The 27000-nt window shown below is 37.5% G+C and overlaps 1 protein-coding gene across 7 annotated transcripts in view; it reads right to left on the bottom strand.

Annotated features, from left to right (window-relative positions):
* The window catches only part of RC3H2 (ring finger and CCCH-type domains 2), a 52775-nt gene extending 26321 nt beyond the window's left edge, over positions 1-26454 (bottom strand). For 3 of the 7 annotated variants that reach the window (XM_087419141.1, XM_087419144.1, XM_087419145.1), the window contains exons 1-5: positions 26240-26453; positions 19466-19763; positions 16590-16707; positions 13572-13871; positions 6104-6279 (exon numbers count right to left, since the gene is read on the bottom strand). In XM_087419141.1, coding sequence (XP_087275267.1) covers positions 6104-6279; positions 13572-13871; positions 16590-16707; positions 19466-19696 — 825 coding nt within the window. In that variant the 5' untranslated portion in view covers positions 19697-19763; positions 26240-26453. Of the gene's footprint in view, positions 1-6103; positions 6280-13571; positions 13872-16589; positions 16708-19465; positions 19764-26239 lie in introns of all 7 variants that reach the window. The other 4 variants (XM_014782124.2, XM_014782126.2, XM_014782127.2 and 1 more) reach the window with 2 other exon arrangements.
* Between the last annotated feature and the right edge of the window lie 546 nt (positions 26455-27000).

The raw sequence follows: 27000 nt of genomic DNA, 5'->3' as shown, positions 1-27000 counted from the left end.
CAGCAGTTGGTAGGGAAGAGACTTGTAAACAGAAAATTATAGTATGGGTGCTATTATAAGGCAACATAAAGGAAAGACAATTAAATCTGACTGGTGGAGGAGGGAAGGGGTATCAGAGGCTTCTCCCAGCTAAAGGCTACATGAACTGAGTCTTGAAGAATGAATAGGAGTTCCCAGGCAAAGAAGGGCAAGGAATAGAATTCTAAAAAGAGCGTCAAGTGGTGAAAGAGAGACAAGAAAGAGCAGAGCACACAGAATTTATGTCTAATGTAGGTCACAGAGGGACCTGTATATTATGGTGAGAAATGTGGATATTATTCTGACGGGAATGGGAAGCCACTGAGGACTTTTAAATAGAGGAGTGACATGATCAGTCCAGCCAATGGGTAGGCGTAGATTAGCACTACCACATGATGAATAGGAAATTTTCTGCCACCACAAAAATGATCATTAGGGTATTTATACATCTTTAATCTATACTTAAGTGATAAAAAAATATAAATTCAAAAGTTACAGAGTTTCACATGTCCTAGTGAAATTGTCTAATTATCCAAAATGCAGGTATATGGCTAAACAATTTCCACAATAAATGATACATACTTATTCTTGAACCACTCAAGCTTGCTACTGGCCACAGTGAAATATCTAGGACCAGTCCAGGCTCTGAAACTTAGACTGAACAAATCATTCAAACTATTCAAAACGACGATTTTTCTCATCACTAAAATGAAAATATCCCTCGACTCACCACCAACCAGACTCCCACACCTCACTGGCTGTTTCTATTGCTGTCGCTGGCACATGAGACAACAGTAATATGGCCCCAAGAACATGAAGATGGGGAAATCAATTACCATCTGAGAGTTCACTTCATAGTATCAGTTCACAATTCCCTTTGGGAACACATAAATACATTAGAGAAAAGTTTGGGACACCCAAAATTCTAATCAACATGATCTTAGGTATAATTTAAGAAAAAGCAGGGCCGGCCCCGTGGCTTGGTGGTTGGGTGGGCACGCTCCGCTGCTGGCGACCCGGGTTCGGATCCCGGGCTCGCACCGACGCGCTGCTTCTCCGGCCATGCTGAGGCCGCGTCCCACATGCAGCAACTGGAAGGATGTGCAGCTGTGACACACAACTGTCTACTGGGGCTTTGGGGGGAAAAAATAAATAAATAAAATCTTTAAAAAAAAAAAAAAAAAAAAGAAAAAGCAGAATATAACTTAGAAGTCACAAAAATCTATATTCTACCGTAACCTACTTAAAGAAACACCAAGGAAACAAAAGTAGGAATTATTAACCTAAAAAACATAAAAAAGAAATCCAAAGAACCAGAGGATGGTAGCACTCATCCAATCACTATCTAGGGTAGAGGGTGCCTCTTGGGCAGCATTAGCATCTATCCATCTGAGCAATAAAGATGACAGAGGTGGCTAACAGAGCCAGGTCCTATTAAAGTTCTTTTAATGTGCATCAAAATCTTCCACACATCAGAAGCTTTGAAAACAATAATTTCAGGTAATCAAAGTCTCTAGCTTTGAAAACCACACAATCAAAAAGGACATATGAATGCTCAACAATCTTTCCATCAATCTATGCATCCCAAATACACGCTTTAAGCAACTGAACAAATGACTGTATACATGGACATCATTATATGGCCAATATAGAAATTAGACTATGTGACTGGAAGCAGGAGATAGAGAAGCTGTGTTCTCTGCCAAAACAAGACCAGGAGCAGACTGTGGCACTGATCACGAACTGTTAATATCAAATATCAGAGTAAAGCTGAAGAGCACTTTCAGTGCCAAATATAACGTAAATAACATTCATGATGAATTTAAAGTCCACATAAAAAACAGATTTGCATTAACTTAATTGACCAAGAACCAGAAGGACTATGGACTAAAACCAGAATTACTGTTAAAGAAGAATGCAAAATGACAATGTCTGAAGTAAAAGGAAAAGAAAAATCGGGATGGATAACAGAAGAAAGGCTAAAAAATTGTTAAGGACAGGTGAGAAGCAAAAGTAAAAGGTGAAAAAGGCAGAATTAGAATCCTGAACACAGTTTTTCATCAACTATCAGGTAGAGATAAAGAGAACTCCTATCATGGCCAATGCAAACAAAGAGACAGAAGAAAACAAAAAAGGAAGAACAAGAGGTCTCTTCCAGAAGATTCAAGAAATCAAAGAGAAATTTAAACCTAGATTAGAAATGCTGAGGGGCCAGCCCCGTGGCATAGTGGTTAAGTGTGCATGCTCCACTGCTGGCGGCCCAGGTTCGGATCCTGGGCACAAACCGACACACTGCTTGTCAGGCCATGCTGTGGCGGCATCCCACATAAAGTGGAGGAAGATGGGCATGGATGTTAGCCCAGGGCCAGCCTTCCTCAGCAAAAAGAGGAGGATTGGCATGGATGTTAGCTCAGGGCTGATCTTCCTCACAAAAAAAAAAAAAAGAGAGAGAGAGAGAAATGCTGAATGACCAACAGGGAAGCACACTATCTGATCAGGAGAAAATAAAAGGAAGGTAGAAACAGAATAGTGAAGCTCTATACAGAAGAGACAAAGGATGACACATTCCTTTCAAGATTCCTATGAAGAAGAACCTGTAATTTTAGAAAGTAAAGTGAAAGCTGCCCTGAAAATACTGGGAAGAAATAAGTCACCAGGGGTAGATGGGATATCGATAGAATTATTTCAAGTCACAGACTACATCTGTCAAAAGCCTAACAAGAATACGCCAACAAACATCGAAAACAAAACAATGGCCTAAAGACTAGAAACACTCGATATATATCCCAATCCCCAAAAAAGGAGATGCTAAGAAGTGCAGTAACTATAGGACCATTGCTCTAATTTCCCATACGAGTAGAGTGATGCTCAAGGTGCTGCAACAAAGGCTTGCTACCTTATATGGAGCAAGAAATGCCTGATACCCAAGCTGGATTTCAAAGAGGGTGAGGTAGCGGCCGGCCCAGTTGCATAGCGGTTAAGTGCGCACACACCACTACAGCGGCCCGAGGGTTCACAGGTTCAGATCCTGGGCGCACACCAACACACCGCTTGTCAAGCCACACTGTGGCGGCATCCCATACAAAGTAGAGGAAGATGGGCACAGATGTTAGCCCAGGGCCAATCTTCCTTGGCAAAAAAAGAGGAGGACTGGCATCGGATGTTAGCTCAGGGCTGATCTTCCTCACACACACACACACACACACACACAAAAGAGCGAGGTACACAAGATTTAATTGTGATTATTCATTGGCTACTGGAGTGCTCCAAAGAATTTCAGAAGAAGGTTTGTCTACGTTTAATAGACTACAGTAAAGCCTTTGACTGCATGGATCACAAAAAGCTATGGGCTGCTCTGAAAGAAACGGGCACGCCTCAGCGCTTGATTATCCTGATGTGTAACCTATATTGTGGACAAGAAGCCACTGTCAGGAGAGAATATGGAGAAACAGAATGGTTTCCTATAAGTAAAGGTGTCAGACAAGGGTGCATTTTACCTCCTTATCTGTTTAATCTGCATGCAAAACATATCATATGAAAAGCTGGGTTAGACTCGGAGGAGTGAAAAATGGTGGAAAAAATATCAACAATCTAAGATATGCAGATGATACCATCCTATTGGCAGAAAGCAGCAATGACTTGAAACGACTTCTGACGAAAGTGAAAAAAGAAAGTGCCAAAGCAGGCCAGCATTTGAACATCAAGAAGACAAAAATCATGACTACAGAAGAATTACACAACTTTAACATAGACAATAGAGACATTGAAATTGTTAAAGATTTTGTTCACCTTGGTTCAGTCATCGATTTAAAAGGAGACTGCAGCCAAGAAATCAAGAGAATACTGAAACTTGGCAGGGCAGCAATAAAGGAATTAGGAAAGATAATTAAGTGTAAGGAGGAGTCATTAGCGACTAAGGCCTAGATTATCCACACTCTCATATTCCCAGTTACTGTGTACGGGTATGAAAGCTGGACAGTGAAGAAGGCTAACAGCAAAAAAATTGATTCATTTGAAATATGGTATTGGAGGAGAGCTCTATGGATACCCTGAACTGCCAGAAAGACAAACAAGTAGGTCCTAGAGCAAATTAAGCCTGAACTATTGCTAGAGGCAAAAAAAGATAAAACTGAGGTGGTCCTACTTCGGGCACATGATGAGAAGGCAGGATTATTTGGAAAAGACAATAATGCTGGGAACAGTAGAAGGCAGCAGGAAGAGAGGAAGGCCAAATATGAGATGGACTGATTCCATAAAGGAAGCCACAGGCATGAGTCTACAGGAGCTGAGTAGGGTTGACGAGGACAGGACATTGTAGACATCACTCGTTCATTCAGTCGCCAGGAGTCAGAGCTGACCTTACCGCACATAACAGCATAACAACAACAAGAATGCTCAAGTCCCACATCAGATACACCAAATCAGAATATCTGGAGATGGGATGCAAGAATGCATACTTTTAAAAACTCCATAGGTGATTCTAATGTGTACTTTTGGTTGAAACCACTGCATTAAACATAAGAATCATTAACTTGCTTTCTTCTGATTCCACGCTAAGCAAGCAAAGGTTGTATACTCTTTTACAGGAAAATATCTAAAACATGAGAATCCAAGTCACTTAAAGTTGTACTTCTCATTACAAATTAACAAAACTGATAATCTGCTTTATGTGACCTTGGTTAGGGTGATTCTGTTCCTTAGAAAAGAATCTACTGTAGGCACCCACAAAATTCAGGTCTCCAGGCTTATAAAGTCAAGGAAAAGACCTGTAACAATGGTGTGTTTACTCGAGTAAATGCCACCCAAGAGAGGCTTTTTGGCAGTTAAGTCAGCATAATATCCTTTTATTTATCTAAACACTGCTTTAATATTTTAAATGACAGGGCAGTGGGGATGAAATGAGAGCATGAAATTGAAATCACTTTCTAAACTAGTGTTACTCAAATGTCAGATATTAGTAGCAGTTATAGACATATGACAATCACAAATCAGTATGATACCTCTAAGGGGAAAAAAATATTAAATCAGTAATACACAGTGTGAGAACCTAGCCAGTTACTTCAGGATGACAAATGATCTCTGTAATTTGGCTGCTTAGCCAAAAACGTAATGTTTGAGGAACCAGAGATTCATTCCAACCGTTGTCCTAAGGACACAAAATCAAGCACTGTAACTATAAGGCAGATAGTGTCCAAGCCTCATTAGTGGAGATAAGCGAACTCATTTGAACATATTTCCATCATCAATTACCCGTTATCTCAAAGTGAGTAGTCTGACCAAAAAAACCTTTTTCTATGTGTACTGTTTTCACTCTTGGGGCTATAAAACCAGCAAAATAACCTGAATAAATTATTTCAAATTTAGATGTTTTACTTTCAGAGAAGCCATTGAGTCCTTCTCAAGACCCAGCCAGCAACCTATACTCTTGTAACACGCAGAAACTTTAAGTATTCAGCCTACTTTCCACTTCTCTCAGTACCTGTCACCACCCACAAGCCTATTAGACAATGACACTACATTTCTAAATATCTTGGGATTCTTCCCTGACCTCTCTACCAGAAAAACCCCCAAAAAACACACACAAAAAAACAGTGTTTTCCAGATTGCAGAGTGGGGCAATCTCCTCAACTTTTTACTCCCTTGTTGTCCCTAAAACAACATATAGGCCACTTTCAGATTAAAGGCTTTAATCTAATCATTACAGAGAATGGGGTAAAAATAATAATAATAGGAAAGTTAAAACATTTACTTACTCGTATTAAGTTTTTAGTATAGTTTGATTCCCTTTTAAGGTGGTAAATATAACTGAACTAGGCTTCTTTTTACTTTTACTAGCCCAAGAGTCAAGTTTACCAAACTCCGTCCTTATGTTCTGTTTTGTGTTACTGACACCTTCACATACGTGTTCTTATTCCCAATAGGTAGTATCACAGATGTAATCAATGCAGAAGAAAAAACAAAGTTTCCTTTCAACTCCAGTAGGCATTCTGCATTTCTAGGGCCTCTACACCAGGTAACACTCATTCTAGGAAGCCTCTGTCTCACACAGACGCATATAATGTTTACATAGTTGCTTGCTACTTACCTTAAAACAAGAAGCTCGATACAGTAGTTGCACAACATGACCAATACTTGTTTTTGATGCCTGAGGAAATCTTGGTTCTAGTCTTTGCACAACAAAAAGTACCAGAACTTTCCTTGAAAGAGCAGAACCATCTTCTAATGCCAGCAACACCAGCTTCAAGGCCTCCTCTTGCATAGCTAGAAGGAACATGAGTTCATGATAAATGAGGAACCCTGCAGATCATGTCTGTCACAGATGTTTTTGGGTATTAGTTTATAGTGGTCCATTATCCTCAGTCTGTATTTAATTGACACAAAAAGAGGACTTTAGACATACACAAATACAGTCTACTTAACAAGTAATCAAACAAAACATACTTCCTACTAAACAACCGATGGGAACAGAAGTTAACAACTTAAAATATCTTCTGTAGATATCTAATAATCAACTAGATAATGATAACTTTAAAATGAAAAAAAATCCACATCTATAAAACACACAGAGCTACTCTAACAAATAACGTGTAAAGGACACACGGTAGTCTTATGATAAATGGTAATTTAATGCATAAGGCAGTTACTTTGCCTGTCAGAACTATTTTGTATATAATTTTAAAGTGATATTAGCCTCTGGATGCAATATCTACGGAAGGTATTGATTTATGTCATTTTCCAGTCAGAGATGTATAGTATAATCTGAATCTAATCATGAGGGAACATCAGACAAACCTAAATTAAAGAATAGTCTATAAAATAACTGGCCTATATTCTTCAAGAATACCAGTGTTAGAGAAAGAAAGCCTGAGGAGTGGTTCCAGATTAAAAAAGAGACGTGACAAATACAATAAGTGATCTTGGACTGAATTGTATACTGGAAGAAAAATGCCATAAAAGACATTTTTGGAATAACTGACAAAATTGGTGTATGATCTGTACATTGTAATATTTTATCAATGTTCAATTTTCTGAACTTGCTGTATATAGTGTAATGTTACATATGACAGTATCTTTGTTTTTAGAAAAGACACTGAAGTATTAAGGGGTAAAAGGGGATGAAATACGCAACCTACTCTCAAATCGTTCAGAAAAGAGAGAGTGTAATATAACAATATAGCAAAATATTAAATGCTAATGAACATGGATAAAGAGTATACAGGAAATTCTCTGCATTATTATTGCAACTCTGGTAAATTTGAAATTATTACAAAAAAGTTAAAAATACATTGGTTCTCAGTTAAAACAATGAAACTTTAGAGCTGAGACATCGACATCAACCAGAACCTAGATTAAAAATCAAACCCCTCGGGCCGGCCCGGTGGCTTAGCGGTTGAGTGCGCGCGCTCCGCTACTGGCAGCCCGGGTTCAGATCCCAGGCGCACACCGACGCACCGCTTCTCTGGCCATGCTGAGGCCTCGTCCCACATACAGCAACTAGAAGGATGTGCAACTATGACATACAACTATCTACTGGGGCTTTGGGGCGGGGGGGAAGAAAAAGGAGGAGGAATGGCAATAGATGTTAGCTCAAAGCCAGTCTTCCTCAGCAAAAAGAGGAGGATTGGCATGGATGTTAGCTCAGGGCTGATCTTCCTCACAGAAAAAAAAAAAAAAAAAATCAAACCCCTCTTTGTCCAAATGAGGCACGGAGGCCCAGAGACGTTAAGTGGCTAGGCCAAGGTTTACAACTAGTTAGCAGCAAAATTGTAATCAGAACCAAGGACTTTTTATTTTTTAATTGATGTAAGATTCACATAACATAAAATAAACCATTTTAAATTACTGAATTCACAATGCTGTACAATCATCAACTCTATCTACTTCTAAGACATTTTCATCACCTCAAAGGAATCCTACAGCCATTAAGCAGTCACTTCCCATATCCTCTACCATATGCCTTTGGCAATCACTAGTCTGATGTCTAGTTCTATGGATTTACCTTTGTGGATGCTTCATATAAAGGGATCATAGAATATGCGACCTTTTGTAACCGGTAAACAGTGAGTCATCAATGATTAAGTAGCTAGTAACTAAAGTTTTTTTTTTCTATTTTGCAATTACTGATCATAACTTTTAGTTGTTCACCCGCCCATTGTTAACTGCACTGCTTAGGCAATATGCTATCTGACTCCTACTACGTTCCTAGAGATGACATTTCCCTGGTGCCTGGGTCACCATGGTAATGGGTGTTTGAGCTGTTTTTCAGGAATTAAGACCCCCTTGTCCAGTTCAGGCCAGTTGAGACGACCAACCCATCAACTGGGCCCATACAGATGCCCTATAAGTGACCTTTTGACGTCAAGGGGCTAAAAACTCCACCCTTAGATCATGCTAACGCCACCATTTTGTGAACATGGGTCCTATGAAGAGGCATGAAGTCTGACTACACTTGCACAGATCATCAATTGCCTCACCTCTCCTCACCTCCAATCATCTATCACTACACTGCACACCACTTTGCCCCCTACTCATGAATATCCCTGAGACCTCATTTGAGGGGAGGTGGATTTGAGACTCCTCTTCCCATTTCCTCACTTGGCTGCCCTGTGATTAAAACCCTCTCTCTGCTGCAATCTTGTCATCTCGCTCTTTGGGTTTCCAAGTTACTGGCAAAAATGAACCTGATTCGGTAACACTTTTGTCTGGCTTCTTTCATTTAACATAATATTTTCAAGGTTCATCCACATTGTAGCATGTATCAGTATTTCATTCCTTTTTATGGATGCATAATATTTTATTTATGGATATACCACATTTTGTTTATGCATTCATCGGTTGATGGACATCTGGATTGTTTCTACCTTTTGACCTATTGTGAATAATGCTGCTATAGTTTATTTTTTTATTTATTTTTTTTTATTTTACTTTTTTTTGTGTGAGGAAGATCAGCCCCGAGCTAACATCCATGCTAATCCTCCTCTTTTTTTTTGCTGAGGAAGACCGGCTCTGAGCTAACATCTATTGCCAATCCTCCTCCTCTTTTTTCCCCCAAAGCCCCAGTAGATAGTTGTATGTCATAGCTGCACATCCTTCTAGTTGCTGTATGTGGGACACGGCCTCAGCATGGCCAGAGAAGCGGTGCGTCGGTGCATGCCCAGGATCCGAACCCGGGACACCAGTAGCGGAGCGCGCACACTTAACCGCTAAGCCACGGGGCCAGCCCTGAGTGATGCTGCTATAAACATTTGTGTGTAAGTATTAGTTTGAATACCTGTTTTCAATTCTTTTGGGTATGTACCTAGGAATAGCATTGCTGGGTCATACAGTAATTATATGTTTAACTTTTTGAGGAACCACCAAATTCTTTCCCACAGAGGCTGCCCCATTTTACATTCCTAAGTTCTCTACAACTTTGTCAACACTTTTTATTTTCCATTTTTAACATTATGGCAAACCTAGTGGGTATGAAGTGGTATCTCATTGTGATTTTGATTTGCATTTCGTTAATGACTAATGACGCTGGGCATCTTTTCATGTGCTTTTTGGCCATCTGTTTACCTTCTTTGGAGACATGTCTATTTAAGCCCTTGGTCCATTTTTTAATTGGGTTGTCTGTCTTTTCATTGTTGAGTTGTAGAACAAACGACATCTGATACCTAGTCTAGTGCTTCTTAAGTAAGATCAATAAACATGAGGAAACACTGAAAGGGAGCACTCATATAAATGTGAATTTTTAAAATTATTTTCAATTTAACTTTGTATTATGGAAAAATTTAAACATACACAAAAGTAGAGTGGGTACATAACATGTACCCATAACACAGCTTTTGCCAATAAGATTTCACCTACTCCTTACCCACTTTTCTAGGTTGTTTTGGCTAGTGTTTTTGAAGTAAATCCCAGACAATGTAGCACTTCACCCTTAAATAATTCATTATGCATGTCTATGTAAGGCCTTTTTTAAAAAAAATATAACACCATTATCACATCTAAAAAAAGTATTACATCTCCTTAATACCATCTAATACCCAGTCCACGCTGAATTTTTCAAATCCATTGTTCAAATTCAAAGATTTCTTTATATAGTTGGTTTCTTTGAGTAAATATCCAAATAACGTCCATACATTTAGTTAATACATCTTTAGGCTTTAAAAAAAAAAAATCTATATTCGTTTCCCCCCCAACTTCCCCATTCCCATTTAAAAAGAAATCCTGTTATCTGTTGAAGAAACAATCATTTTTCCAAACAATTTCCCACATTCTTAATTTGGCTAATTTTGTGCTTGTAGCCTTTTTAAACGTGTTCGTTTATCCCCCTTACTTCATGTAAACTGGAGGCTTGATGAGATTCAGAATGAGTTTTTATTTTGGCTTTTTTTTTTCTTGCCACGCATATTTATTCCATGTATCCACATCAAGAGATACATAAGGCCTAGCTGTCTCACTTTTAGTAAAGATTGATCAGTGGGTTCAGGCCTTATCAATTTTTTATAAATTTTCTCAGCAACCTTTCATCTAACAGTTTTAATACCCACTAATAATTCTTGACTAGATCCATTAATTCATTTGAGGTTGCAAATTTGTGATTTTTCTGATTTTAACATTGTTTTCCTAAATTTATTAGCTGTAATTCTGCTAAGAGGATACCTTCAAAACCCTTTATTAAAGGCCATAATCTGGGTGCTATGGCTATTCATTGTTTCTAAGTCTTTTCAGTGCACAGACCTAGGAAATTGGCATTTTTTAGAAAACGAAAAATAAATGAGTCTGTACCAATATTGCCAATTCAAAATTAAGACTGCAGGGTTGTTACATAAATTATTTCATACTTGTATCTTTTTTTTTTTTTTTTGGTGAGGGAGATTGGCCATGAGCTAACGTCCATTGCTAATCTTTCTCTTTTTGCTGAAGATTAGCCCTGAGCTAACATCTGTGCCCATCTTCCTCTATTTGATATATGGGACACCGCCACAGCATGGCCTGATGAGTGGTGCACAGGTCCACGCCCGGGATCTGAACCCACAAACCCCAGGTTGCCGGAGCACAAGAACTTAACCACTATGCCACTGCGCTGGCCCCTTGTATCTTTTTTTTTTTTAATGCTGAAAATCTTGGTTCCTAATGGCATTAACGTAATTACTTACTTGCTTTATCCTACTGTGTGTCTGTATAATAGTTTCAAAATAACAATACCAATAGAATATTGAATAATACGACTAGCGAATACAATTTAGGATTTTATTAAACATCCCATTAGGGATATAAAAATCAAAATACTGTGTTCTAAAGTCACCTTAAATAATTCATTTCTAATGAATATGCTACCAACTTAATGCACGTTTTAGCTTTATTTTTAGGTATTATTTTGTTTTATTCATTTTATTTAAATTTTTACTAAAAATTGTTTTATAATTACATAAAACATTTACATGGGTCCAAAATACAAAACAAGGTACATTTAGTGAGGTCTAGCTTCTGTCCCTGTCTGCTTTCTCTAGGTTCCTTCCTCCTCTACATAAGTTTATTACTTTTTTTATTTTTCCTACAATTGCTTCTTTTGGAAAATATAAACGAATAAGTAGATAATGGTTGTATCTCTCTCCCTTTCTTAGATAAAAGATACTATAATAAGCACAGTATTCTGCACCTCCCTTTTATTTATTAATGTTTCTAGAGATCACACTCTAGCAGAATATATACATCTTCCACATTCCTTCCAAGAGTTGCATAGTACTACATTGGAAGGATATACCAGCTTATTAAACCAGTCTCTTATTCATAGACATCCAAGTTGCTTCCAGACGTGTTTACTGTTAACAATAGTGGTTTCTTTCTTTTTTTTTTTTTTTGGTGAGGAAGATTGGCCCTGAGCTAACATCTGTTGCCAATCTTCCTCTTTTTGCTTGAGGAAGACTGGCCCTGAGCTAACATCTTTGCCAATCTTCCTCCATTTTTTTGTATGGGGGATGCTGCCACAGTATGGCTTGATGAGTGATATGTAGTTCACACCTGAGATCCGATCCTGTGAACCCCAGGCTGCCAAAGCAGAGCACATGAACTTAAGCACTACGCCACTGGGCCGGCCCCTCAATAGTGCTTTATAACTTTATGCATTTTGTACTTTTTGCTATATCTTTGGGATAGATTCCTAGAAACGGGACTGTTGAGCCAAAGGGTAACTGCAAAGGTGATTTTGCTAGCTATCACCAAATTCCTCCTTAAAGTTTGTACCACTTTGCATTCCCACCATTACTGAATGAAAGTACCTGTTTTCCCATAGACAACAGAATACACTGTCAAACTTTTGGATTCTGCCAATCTGATAGGTGAGAAATTGCATTTCAGTATAATTTTAATGTATATTTCAATTAATATGAGAAACACTGAGTAGCTTTTTATACATTTGAGGGCCATTTACACTACTTTTTCCCATGAATTGTCTGTTGACATCTTTTGTCAATTTGTCAATCGAGTTGTTGGTATTTTTCTTCTGAGTTTTTAGAAGTACTTTATTAGTTATATCAGCCCTTTGTATGTGATATAATACAAATGTTTTCCAAAGTTTGTCATTTTTTACATTGTTTATGATTTTTTTGGGGATGCAATTGAAAAAATTATATAGTCAAATATCAATCTTTTCCCTTATAGCTTCCGGATTTGGAGTCAAAGAGAAAAGTGTCTCCTACTCCTAGTTTATAAAGGAATTCACTCTTTTTTTTTTTTTTTCCCCTGAGGAAGATTCACCCTGAGCTAACATCTGTTGCCAATCTTCCTCTATTTTGTATGTGAGCTGCCACCACAGCATGGCCACTGACAAACGGTATAGGTCTGTGCCTGGGAAGCAAACACAGGCCACCAAAGTGGAGCATACCAAACTTAACCACTAGGCCACCAGGGCTGGCCCTTTGTTTTTATTACTTGTATAATTTATTTTTTTTAATCATAAGTATTTCTATTTGGAATTTATGTAGCTATGAAGTATAAGGAATGTACCCAATTTTATCTTCTTCCACATGTGTATCTAGTTGTTCCAATGCCACTTATTAAAAAAGTTTCCTTCACAAAAATAAATTCTACCTGGACTGCAGCTCTAAATCAGAAAGGTAAAAGAATAAAGCTTCTAGAACATAACACATGAGAGTACTTCATAACCTTGGTATAGGTCAAGATTTTTTAAATAGAATGGTAGCACAGAGCCAATCTTCCTCAGCAAAAAAGAGGAGGATTGGCATCAGATGTTAGCTCAGGGCTGATCTTTTTCACAAAAAAAATAAAAAATAAAAAAAAATAACCAAGAGTTTTTAATTTTATTTTCATAAAAAAAAAAAGTTTACGTTTCCTTTACTTACTACCTATGTCATCTTAGGCCTCTCTCTAACTCAAGTTTTCTAATTTGTAAAATTGGATCTGTGTCACCTCTCTTGAAGGCCACTGAGGATTAAATTAGAAATTTATTCTAAAACACTTCAGCACTGTCTATCATATCGATTATGATTAACAAAAACTGGTTTATCTTTAATTATGCCAAGTTGAATCTGGGGATTCTCACCTACCTCTAGAAATTGGCATCCTGTAGCTCTGACAGCCAATAAAAAAGGCAAGATAGTGTTCTATCCTACCTGGCCCTAGAAACTGGCATCCTCGAGCCCTGACAGCAGCCCATAAGTTGGCAGACAATTGCTGAGGGTTCTGGTGCTGTAATATTAGTTCCGTTACAGTTCTTTCTCCAAGTGAACGGGCTGCTCGCATGGCTCTTACACGACCTTCTTCCTCTACCAGTTGACAGTTTACAAGTGTCACCAGTTTCCTTTGCATTGGACGGCTCAGTGCACTCTGGTTCAAACTAGCTACACCTTTAGGAAAAAGCAAACAAAGGAAACTAAAGTTTTTTCAATTAAAAAAGACAAGTCAATTTTCATTATCTGTATTTAACTATTAAGACACAATTCCTAATGAGTCCCCATAAGATAATTTCACTTTTTTAACAATGAGTATTCTGTCTCTAGTTATTACTATTCTGTGGTAAGAGGAGCCTAATTTTTAGTTACTTCAAATTCCATTTAGGTATCCTGTTCCTGGGTTCTGTGTGTCCCTCAAGAGAGAGTATTATTTAGTCTGTTTTCTATGTTCACTAAAACTATTAAAAGTAAATTTAAAGTTGAATGAATAAAGTTTAATCTAAAAGTAATCATTAATAACAGCTCTAATTTTTTTTATTATAAACAAGACATTTAGAACACTGCTTAATGGCAAGATCTTAGACCCTATTTCCTTTTCTTGACTCAAGGATATTGCTCCAGCAATTCTTCCCTCTCTCCCATATCATCAGTTTTTCCCTTTCTATTTGATCATTTCCATCAGCATGCAACAAAGACAAGCATGCAGCTATATCACCTATCTTAAAAACAAATAAATCTTTTTATTGAAATCTCTTCCCCTACCAGCTCTGCCCCATTTCTTTCCTCCCTTTTGTAGCAAATCCTTTAGCGCTGTCTACATTCACTCTCTAGTTCCTTGCTTCACAATCTTTAAAATCTACTCCAATCAAGTTTTTGCCACTATCACTGACCAAAACTGTTCTTGTCATGACAATTACCTTTACTTTGCTAAATCAACGGTCAATTCTCAGTGCTTATCTTACCTGACCTCTCAACAGCACTCAATACAGATGATCACCCCTAACTCCTTTAAATATTTGGCTCCCAGAATACCCCATTCTCTTGATTTTTTTCTTGCTTCTTTCTTCTTTTTTTCCAGTCTTCTTTGCTGATTTCATGTTTTCTTTCTGACTTCTTAATATTAAAGGGCCTCAGGACCCAGTTTTTGTTTTCTTTTCTATTTACACTCACTACTTAGGTGATCTCATCCAGTCTTATTGCTTTACATACCATCTATATGTCAATGACTCCCAAAGGTACAGCTCCCATACCTCGAGGATTCCTTAACATATATCCACTGGTTACTCAACATCTAAGTGAAGATCTGACATCTCAAACTTAACATGACCAAAACTGAACTCCTGATCTTCCTACCTAAACCTGATCTACCTACAGTATTCTTTGTCTAAATTGATGGCAACCTCTCTTTCCAGGTGCTCAGGTCCAAAAACCCAGGAGTCATACTTGATTCTGCTCTTTCTCTCCTACCCACCTATAATAATTTAAGAAATCCTCTTGGCTCTACCTTCAAAATACACCCAGACTACCCACTTCTCACTATCTCCACGGCTACTAACCTTGTCTCATCAGCCTATTAACCGATACCCTGCTTCTACCCTTGCCTTTCTATCCTGAATTCTCAACACAGCAGCTAGAGTGATCCTTTTAACATTAGTCAGATTGTGTCACTCCTCTGCTCAAAACCCTAGAGTGACTCTTCAATTTCACTCTGAGTAAAAACTCAAGTCTTTAAAATGTCCTGTAAGTCTCTACATCATCTGGCCTCACCATTTCTTTTCACCTATTTCATACTGCTCTCCCCTTCACTCATACTGCTCCAGGCACATCCTCCTATTGACGTTCTTTGAAGATTCTAAGCACGTCTTGAGGACTTTGCTATTCCTTCCACCTGAAAGTCTTTTTCCCAGAACCTACATGGCTAACTACACCTCACCTCTTTCATCTCATTTCAAGTTCAAAAGCTACCTTCTCAATGAATCCTATACTAACCACCATATCTAACCTGTATGTCAATTATATTTCAATTAATTAATTAAAATAAAATTGCAACCCGCCCTTCTCCCCTCACCCTGACATTTCTGATCCCTCTAACTGTACTGTTTTCTTTCCATAGCAAGTATCATTTATAACGTACTATATAATTTATTATACTTATTGTTTATTATACTTTCTCCCTTTTCCAAAACATAAATGGTATGAGGGCAGGCATCTTTACTAATGTATCCCAGGTTCCAAAATAGTACCTGGTATTTAGTACATATTTTTTAGATATCTGTTCAACGAAAGAATCAATGTGGTAGACGGGATGTTTCTCAAGGAAATCACTATGTCTAAAATACCCAACAGTGCAAAGCAAAGAGTAGGTACAAAATAAATACCTGATTGACTCATTCATTCAACTTTTTATCACATCTGTGATGTGCTAGTCATTGGGTATGCAATGATAAACAAAATAGAATTCCATTCTGTCATAGCTCTTAAAATAATTTATTGCACTTGTCTGCCTATCTTCCCTAAAAGACTGTGGGCTCCACGAAAGCAGGGACCCTAACCACTATAAGTGCTCAAAAAAATTTAATAAATGATTGAATAATACATGAAATTGTCTAAACAGAACTTATCAAAACTGATATTCTGCTATAACACTATTAGTTTAATCAATGAATACATGTATTGTCTAAATCTCAATATGCAGTATGTCTGAGGAATTCTTAAATTAATAACAACATTGGTTATTTTCAGAAAACAGTATAATAAATGTTCACAATCAAAAAGTTTCCCAAGATCTCTCTAAGCAAACTCATTTTTCAAAACTCAAAATTATTTCATAGGGTATCAATATCAAGTCTTTCAAGTCCTATTCACCAGTAAAAACACTTTCTATAAACTTACCTTTACCTCCACTTAGTGGTTTTAAGTAGAGTGCCAAATCCTCGACGCATTTCTTTGCAACCTCATAGTGTTTGTTCTCACCTAGATTACTTAACTTTATTGACTGATGATCTGGTACCTAAAAACAAAGAAAAATTGAAGAAATACATTCAACCAGCTCATGCAACTGTTATTTACATACTTGATAATAATCCTGGTGAGTATAAAATTACAACATAGAGACAATACGTCAAAGTATTTTAAATAAAATTAAAGCCAAACACCCAGCAAGAACCAAGGATATCATACTTAATAGCAGGGGCTAGGTGGATTAATGAGTGGAAAAAAGAAGGAGGTAGTGAATAGTATTGTATTAATATTCATTTCTTGGGGTTGATAACTATACTATAATTTTCAAAGATGTTAACATTAGGGGAAGCTGCAGAAAGTTATACAGATTCTCTGTATACTATTTTTTGCAACTTTTTCTAAAAGCATTTTAAAATAAAAAGTAGCAAAAAAAGGCAAAATTTTTTCCCCTTAGCACCTTCCTGCTATATAATTTACTTATTATATTTATTGTTTATGGTCTGTCGTCTCCCCTTGCTAGAATTATAAGCACCACAAAACACTGTTCTCAATGAAAGGTCAACACTTGGGTATAAACTGCAGCTCTGCCACTTCTACGAGTGATCTTGAGTACATTATTTAACTGCTCCCAGTCATGGTTTCCCAATCTGCAAAATGAAGATGAAAATCCCTATTTCATAGGGCCATTATAAAAATGCAATTTCATTCAACAAATATTTATATTTATGGAGTGCCTACCATATGCCAAGCACAGTTTTAGGCAGTGGGCATCTAACAGTGAGCAAAACAGACAAAATTTCTTGCCCTTGTGCAGCTTACACTCTAGTGGAGAAGAGAGGAGGCAGCCAATACATAAAAATAAATAATAAATAAACATACAGTATGATAGAAGGTGATCAGTAAAATTATACAGCAAGGATAAGCAGGATTCGGAGTGTTGGAGAGGGGTTGCAATTTTTACAGGGGTGATCAGGATAGGCTTCCCTGGGAATCATGACATTTGAATAAAGACATGAAAGAGGAGAGGGAATGAGCATTCTAGGCAAAGATAATGGTCACAACAAAAGCCCTCAGGTAGGAACATGTTTGGCATATCTGAAAATTGGCTAGGAGGCCAGTATGGCTTAAGCAGAAAGAGTGAGGACAACAGCAGGAGGTGAGGCTAAAAAAGTAACAGAAGTCACAATGTATGCAGGCTATTTTAAGGACCAATTGAGACAACATTTATAAACAACAAAACACAATATCTGACCTATAGCAGACGCTAAATAAACAGTAGCTAGTATTATTACAAAAGGTCTATATTATTTTATTGGATGTAAGATGCCATTGTTTGCAAGACGAACCATTCTGAAAAAAATGCTGCCGATTAAATTATGAAACACTCCTTGTTATAGATGCATCTTGACTGCAGAGTGTCTAACTGGATTACAAACATTGAAAAGAAATGTGCTTTAAAAGGAAGACTTGGGCCGGCCCCGTGGCTTGGTGGTTAAGTGCGCACGCTCCGCTGCTGGCAGCCTGGGTTCGGGTCCCGGGCGCGCACCGACGCACCGCTTCTCCAGCCATGCTGAGGCCGCGTCCCACATACAGCAACTGGAAGGATGTGCAGCTATGACATACAACTACCTACTGGGGCTTTGGGGGAAAAATAAAAAAAATAAATAAATAAAAAAAAAAAAAAAAAGGAAGACTTCAGGGGCCGGCTCGGTGGTGTAGAGGTTAAGTTCTCGTGCTCTGTTTCAGCGGCCCAGGGTTTGCTGGTTTGGATCCCGGGCACGGACCTACTTACCACTCATCAAGCCATGCTGAGGCAGCGTCCCACAAAGAAGAGCTACAACTCTACAACAATGATACACAACTACATACTGGGGCTTTGGAGAGAAAAAAGAAAAAGAGGAAGACTGGCAACAGATGTTAAGAGCACAGGGTCAATCTTCCTCAAATAAAAAGAAAAAAAATCCCTTAAAAGCAAAACTTCAAATATCAAGATACTAAAGGAATGGAGTTTTTTAATCAATTGAATTTTCTAAGAATTGATTAATCAGAAAAATCCTTACTTTCTTGCTTTAATATGCAGTGCATGATGTACAGAATTTCATCTTCTTCCTCACCTGTAAAATGGGGCTAATAACTACCTGAAGAGCTATGGTAAGAATCACTAATAATAGATGTTGAATGCTTACTATCATACCTAACACAAAGTTGGCCCTCATTAAATGGAAATTATTATAAATCTAGGATCTTGCTCTGATTCAGTAAAATGACTACAAACAAGAAATAGTAATAATTTTACAGCACTTGAGCATAAAAACTGCAGAATTTGTTACTGACACTTTGGACGTTGGTTTTCCACATATACATCCCTAAATAGATCTTATTTTCTCATTAATAATATTATCCTAAAAGTCAAGTGAAGTAAAAACAAAAACAAAAAAAGAATCTCCATTTGAGAGTTCTAGTTGGTTGATTTCTGGCCAAAGCTTTGATTACATTTCTTTTCACATCACCTAATGAATAAATATTTATGTATGCTAGATAAAAATGTTTCTAATCCACCAAAATCATATAAATTCTGGCCACAGCATTGAACACAAAGAAATACATAACTATAATGGAATTTATGGTTTTGCTTAAGGATTTATGATATTATCTAAAGGAAACCTTTTGCAGAATACAATCGTGAAAATCAGATACACTAAATATCTGTGATGTCTCAAATATCACTAAACATACTTTGTATCCCTTAATGAACAAAATTCTGTAATTATTACATATACCAAATTAGTAAAATCTTGAAAGCTTACCTGGGCTCCAACTAACTGGAGAAGTGCAAAGTTGACAGGAAGCACATCAATGTCTGTGTTGATGGCAGTCTGGTCAAAAGGACAAGCTTTTCGGTGAAGTTTATTCAAGCAGGTCTTGCAAACAGTGTGTGAACAACCTAAACTGATGGGTTTGTGCACATTCTCATCAAATTCATTATAGCAGATTGGACAGGACAGAAATTCTGTCCATTGAGCTGCCTGCACAGGCATTGTGGAAGCTGGATGCTCGGGTTAGCAGTCTAGTAGATCATTATTTTGCTGTGTAGTGTTTTGTAAGCTGGAAATGGACAAAAGTAAGAATTAACCACATATTCATCATTCACCTTTCAAGGGTTAATTCATAAAGTTAACCATCACAGCTTCAAAACTTAAAACACTTCTGAATAACTTTATATGCTCCAAGTGTCTTTTTCTTTAAATTTATTTGCAGAATTAATTGTGTTTCTGAAATTTTGTCCAGAAACAATATCCTAACAGTGTTCCTTTCAACTAAACATATTTATATCAGTTGTTCATGTAACAGTCATCAAAGCTTTCATGTACTTTTCTTAAAGACGACATCAAATGAGCAGATTAACTTTCCACATTTCATTTTTAGGAATACAAATTACTTTGGATTGCTGGGTTTTTTTTTTTTCCACGTGTTTCCCTTAGATATCTACTACCCAAAACATACTAAGATATAGCCTAAGAGTTAGCAAACTTTGGAAACTATCGATCCAAACAATATTGTAGTGAGTCAAGTCTGAAGAAACACCTTGCACTTGACCGATCAAGTCAGTCAAGGATATGTTCAACTTGGCAGCGACACAAAAGAGGAAATCTCTGGTCAGGACTTGACTAGGAGGCTAACTGAGGTAGTGAAAATCAAAGTATGGAGAAGACTGTGATGATAGAGCTGTTTGTGCATAAATGAAAGAATGATGCTGACCTCAAAATTCAGTGCCCAAGTAAAAAAAAAATACTGTCTTACAAATCTTGAGTGTGGTTCCCTATAATACTTTTGACAAAACAGTTCATTTAGTGATATATATATATAACCAAAAACTGTCAGGTCCAATGAGCAAGATATAGAAGAATAAAACATGTTCTCATCAAATAACTCTAAGTAGGAAAAAAAAAAGCTATATATATATATAGGTGAGGAAGATTGGCCCCTGAGCTAACACCCGTTGTCAATCTTCCTCTTTTTGCTGAGGAAGATTAGTCTTGAGCTAACACCCGTGCCCCTCGTCGTCTATTTTGTATGTGGGATGCTGCCACAGCACGGCTTGATGAGCGGTGTGTAGGTCCGTGTCCAGGATCTGAACCTGCAAACCCCAGGCCGCTGAAGCAGGGCACACAAACGTAACCATTATGCCACTGCGCCGGCCCCAAAATATAAATTTCTATCTTTGCTATGATTATAGTTTGTGAAAAATTATATATGCATAAGAGTAAGAGGAACAAGGAAAAAGTAACAGTGAATTTTCTTTTCCTATTCCTAGGATTAAAATGTTTGTTCCATAATTTCAGTAAAATAAAATATTTAGTATCAAAACTACACTGTCCTCTAATTTAAAATCTTTAGATACCTAACTTGAACACTCTACATTACACAAATTTTCCATATCTTTCAATTCAAAACTTATATAAGTCTGACAAAGGCTTTCAGGTGAACAAGAAATCTAGGTATTTAGGGCAATTAAACAGCCAATACTTTATTTCATAAGAATGTTTACCAACCAAAATGCATTAGTTCCACAGAAATTAGATGTTTAAAAATGTAGTCAGATTCAGGACAGAAAAGTATATAACTGATTCTCCAATATCCCCACATCCAAATGAAGAATTCTATTAGCCTTTCCTGTGCTTTTATGTTCACAAAAACTAAAGTTTTAAAAAATATCTTGGTAAAAATGAATTCCAGGGCTTGCTATGTAAAAAGCACCCTACTCAAACTTTTCCTCAAACAGCTCTAATGCAAAGTATCTAATATCTTTATTTTTAAATTAGCCAAATCTTGTAAGTTATATTTATACCATTCATCCTCACATTGCACATTTATTAATGCCATCAATCTTAAAACCAGTTAGCTTGCTTCCAACTTTAGAGATGAGCACTAAGCAGGTGAACACATCACCCCCCGAAACTATTTAACATTTTTAATGTTCAGTTTTGTAGGCTGCAGAATTATATACGGAAAAGGCCTCCGAGGAATAATGAATTTTATTTTTTCTACTACTCGGAGCCCTAATTTAGTTAATAACTTGAACCCACAATGTATTTATCAAAACAAGATACTGCATCTATCTTTTCATAATGGCCACTTGTTTGGAAATGCTAATTCTGTGGGTTGGGGTATCATAGGCCAGTGAGTATAGAAAACTAGCAGCAAATACTCTTTCTTATTTAATTTTCCAAGATCATGCTGAAATGCTTTACATTAAAGTTAATCAGCAGGGGCAGGGGAGTGGAGGAGCCATTCAAGTTTGAACTGAACATAAGAATGCTATCTTTCATATTTCCACCTATTAGTTTTGAAGCGTTTCAAACTATTCCAGAATACACTTAATAGTTTTATGTTATATATCCTATATGTATTTCTAGGTCTATGAACACCAGATATTTTAATATAATTAATGCTGAGAAGTTTAATTTCTAGCAAAAATTGAATTAATACCTTTAAAAGAAAAGGAAAAATTCTTCCAAAATTTTGGCAGTAACTCTGTCAAATTTTCTTTCTGCTATGTGTCAGATTCTAACTTTTTGACAGGAAAATTATGAACCAAACTTTCCTTATACAATAAGGTATAAGGAATGCTTTGATTTTTTAAAACATTTTTCCTCACTACCATTATCAATAAACTCTAGATTCCTCAACTAAGATAATCAAGACAAAATAAAATTTTATCTGAAACACAGAAGCTTATATACTCCACTAAAATGTTTAATTAGTGATGACAAAATTGGACTTTCATTCCTTCAAAAAAGGCACTTTGTAAATGTTTACCTAGAAAATATTTTTATAATTATCAAAAATGATGAATAGCCTATTGTCTTTATAATTTATTTTAAAAAGCATGTAAATGAGCTATGGCAAGCTAAAAATACATATTAATGCATAAAACTTCTAAATTTCTGCTAATACATCCCATAGTAACTTATTTGAGTCTATGGAAGTCTAAATTGCTAATAATATTTATAGTTAATACTAAAGTGAGTATTCATCCTAAAGACACTCTCAAAACATCTCGAATTGAGATAAAACGGATTAAAAAGCCCACCACTCTAGATACATAAAGGGACTACTTAAGAAAAACATTCTAATTATTTGTATTAACTTACTTCAATTACTAGTTGCTAAAATTAAAGAAGGATAAAAAGATAAAGCATAGGAGTAAGAAACGCTCAATTAGAGGTGGGACCTTAAACAGATTTTTACTCAATTACTTTTTCAGGCTCTAAGTTCCTTGCTATGAACACTAACTCATAAAATAGGAAGAGTAATAGACATCTCTCATATGATGCAAATTACAAACTGCTTTTTTAAGAGCAAACTGCATAACAGCTAAGTACTTTCATTTTCTGTTATTAGTCCACCATGATATTATGCTGCCAGTTCAGGACTTTGACACCTGATTTTAAGATATCAGAATAAAGTTCATGCGTCTTTCACTACTGTATAATAAAAAAAATTTATAGTATATTACAATTCATTTTTTATAGACATAAACATTAGGGCTCAGGTCTGTTAATTAAAACATTCACTGTTTTTATTCTAGTTCACCCAGTGAGGAATTTAAGCTACTGAAATGGCCTGTACCAGTACTTCTCAATTCAGAAACCTTAAAAATAATTAGTTTTGGACTTAAAAAACTATATTTAAAGTATAACAAGTACAATTTAGACCTTAACCTATAAACAAACAAAACCAATGGAAATAATCTATAAGCTCTAAAACTCAGCATTCAAACATATTAAAAGGATCAGAGAAAAAAGAATTGAATTACAATATTAAACACTGCTATTATTTATAACTTTAGTATAAGTTAGGAAAGACACGTGACAACTTTTACTTCTTAAATCCACAACAGGGTTGAACTCAGTTTTTTTAATAAGTATGAGATTTAACTTTTAATGTCTTCTAATAGAACAGTAATGGCATAATTTTCTATTTTTATTAATATAACCAATAAAGTTTTGCTTCTTTAGTGATGACTAGACTTGAAAAATACTTATTTTTGACACAGAACTTACTCACTCTGCCTATTAAATAATGGCCACTGGACAACCTTATCCTTCATACTACCAAAGTCCTTAGCCTTTTGATTATTCTGATTGTAAGAGGATACTCTGTCAGGAAATTTTTGGTTTTCATGTGTCTACTTTTATTCAGATATTTTATTTCTTGGAAGAGTAGTGATGCTCTAGAACAGCGCTGTCCAATACGAACATAACGCGAGCCAGAAGTAATTGAAAATTTTCTAGTAGTCATGTTAAAAAAAGGGAATAGGAGGTGAAATTAACTTTAATAATGTATTTTATTTAACCCAATTTAGCCAAAATATCATTGCAACATGTAATCAACATAAAAATTAAGGAGATACTTTAAATTCTTTTTATTTTTTGTACTAAGTCTTCAAAATCTGGTGTGTATTTTACACTTACAGCACATCTCAATTTAAAATAGCCACATTTCAAGCGCTCTCTCCATTGCCACATGTGGCTATTGGTTAGCAATGGACAGTGCAACTCTAGAGTACTTAAAATTATAAAGTAATACTCAAAATTAACTTTTAAGAATTTGAGGTGAAAGTCACACCTACAGTTAAGAAGGTTTTCATAAAACTAGAAAACTTTGAGGATCATAAAGATGTAACTTACAATATTTATGAGACTGGGTGCAAAACATTTTTAATTTTCGGCTAGCTTTATTTTACCACATGCTTCCTTCTCCCATCACTAGAAAGTGAAACTTCAACCCAGTACAACCAAAACAATAAGTAAGTACTTATTATAATAAGACCTTATTATAAGTTTTTTTAGCATTCTTGGATACTGCATACAATGTAAAAGTTCTATTTTTGAAAATGAAATTCTGTGTAAAGAAAAATGCTTTCTCCAAAAAAGAATTTTTGTTACCTTTTTCAAACTGGAAGACACAGCAAAATGACACAAGCAAAAAGAGAATTAATGAAAACATACGAACAAAGGACATAAGTCTTCCTACATGTCAGGAGATCAATAACAGATCATGAGTAACTCGAAGGATCCACTAATAAACATGACTGCAATTAAATCCTCAAAGAACAGGAGCCAGTTTGAATTATAACATCTGCTTTTTCTAAACATGTGTGGAATATATGTTTAACATTTTGTCCTTCTAGCAAATTTCCAAACTAAAATTTGGAAAACATAAATCTCCAAGTCAACAACAAAAAAAGGCAATTTGGAAAAATAGTCTTTGACAGGATGTACGGCCTCTATTTCTTCAAGAATTGAATGTGGAAGTAAACAACCTAAGAAAGGGATGTTATGTTAGGACAGTGGTGTAGCTTTTTAGACAGATAAAACAAGGTAATAATGGGAGAATCTATGAACTCTTCTTAATGTTTCATGAAGCCTTAACTAATTTGTACACTTATGAAAAGACTGCAGAGGCTAACTAAAACATTTGTTTCTTTGCTTTTGGGTGAAATATTAATTTAGTGTAGCAACATTAGCTCTCTCAGGTTAATCAAAAGTTCCTATTGTAACTTAAAAGTTTGACTGATACAAAAATGGAAAAAAAAATTACTTATGCACTTTATTTGGGATACAAAGTCATTCTATTCACAGTGGGTGGGAGGGGAGTAGGAATTAAAAAGAAGAGACCTAGGTAAGGGGAGAGTAGGAATTAAAAGAAGGCACCTAGGTGGTTATAAAAAACATAAAACAGGTTGGGAATCACAGGATTAGATCTACTTTATGTCAGTGATTACTTGAGACCATTTTGGTGTCAAGATTCTATCTGCCGGTATCTTAAACTCTTCCGTGATTCGAAAGATAGAAATGACAGATACCCTCATCTTCTCTCTTCCTGAAAGCTAAGGAGAAAAGTAGAGCTGCTTCTCTGAGAAACAAAGATGCTTTCTACCATTATTCTAAGATGGTGGAAGAGTCTCCTTAAGAGGCTTCCCCAGGAAGGAAAAATGAAAGCGGGAAAGAAGAAAGCCACGGCAGAATTCCCTGGCTGTGTTTCATGCCATTGCTCCGTCACATCTACCGTACAACCACTCTGGTCCGGCCATCTCCCTCCCAGGAGGTTAAGCCCTCCTAGGGCATTGTTTGGCCGGGGTTCCTATTCACGACTCAGATCGCCTTCACCATCCCTGCACTAGGATCTCGGGAAGCCCCAAGGCAAAAAGCTGGGAGAGGACTTGGTTCGAGGACCTCCTCCAAACCTCCTCTTACTAACTGGTGTAGGAAAGGGAGATGGAAGCCTGGCCTCTGCTTGGGTGGGTTCCTTAGGGGTCAGAGGCGTCCCCTCGGCCGGTGTCGAAGGGATGTGGCCATTTGCGCCTGGCGCTGGATATTGAAAAAGCCCTACCAGGGCAAGGGGCCTCCTTAGGCCCCGGACTCCAGGCGTCAGGTGCGGCCCTCAGTTCCCAACCTCGGGGTACCGGCGACGACAGCGCACAGGCCCCGGGCTAAGACCCGTCTCCCGCCCGACCACCGGGACCAGGCACCCAGGCTGGGGCCCGAGCTGCATCGCGCCCGCCCCCGCCCTACCTGAGGGGGCCCGGGCGGGGTCGCTAAGGGCCGCTCCCGGGAGCCCCGCGACGGCGCGGCTCGGCGACGGAGGCGCCTCGTCTCGCCGGGGCAGAGCTCGGCGGCGGTTTCACGACCTCAAACTCCATCGGGAGCTACAGGGACAGCCCCGTTGGCGGCGGCGGCGGAGGCCGCGGCGGGGCCTCCTCCTCCTCCCTCCGCCTCCTCCGCCTCCTCCTCCTCACCACGGAGGCGGACCTGGAGGGATCCCGACCTAGCTCTCGCGAGAAGATACTCCCCACTTCACGCGAGATAACGCAGGACGGGGAGTTGAGGAGGTGGAAGGAAGCGTAATAGCGCCCACCACCTGGACTGCGCATCGGCTTCCCTCTGGTCGAGCCGAAACACCCCCATCACGTGACTAGGTAGCCCCAGAGTACTGTGGGAAGTGCTGTTAGGATGTCTAGGTAAGCCGAAGGGGTTGATGGGAAACTCCCTGCGTATTCATCTGAGCCTTGAGCCAGCCTCCTAGACGCTGGTTTGAGGCAGTGTCGAGCGTAGTCTGATAAGTTTTACGTTCGACTTCACTGTCCCGTAATCAATTGATGACCTGATCCCTCAATCCCTCCAAATAGGTGCCAAGCAATTTCCCTATTAAGAAAGAAAGAAAGAAAGAAAGAAAGAAAGAAAGAAAGAAAGAAAGAAAGCGTTTGGCAGGCGCTTACACATACCTTATCTCTTTATTGAAGAGAAAACTCTGATCTCTTCAGAAGGAGGCAGGG

This window comes from Ceratotherium simum, chromosome 29 (assembly GCF_057802395.1).
Source record: "Ceratotherium simum simum isolate JZ-2026a chromosome 29, ASM5780239v1, whole genome shotgun sequence".
NCBI classification, from domain to species: Eukaryota; Metazoa; Chordata; class Mammalia; order Perissodactyla; family Rhinocerotidae; genus Ceratotherium; species Ceratotherium simum.
The sequence above is the reverse complement of the archived record's forward strand: the minus strand, read 5'-3'. Positions and strand labels throughout refer to the sequence as shown.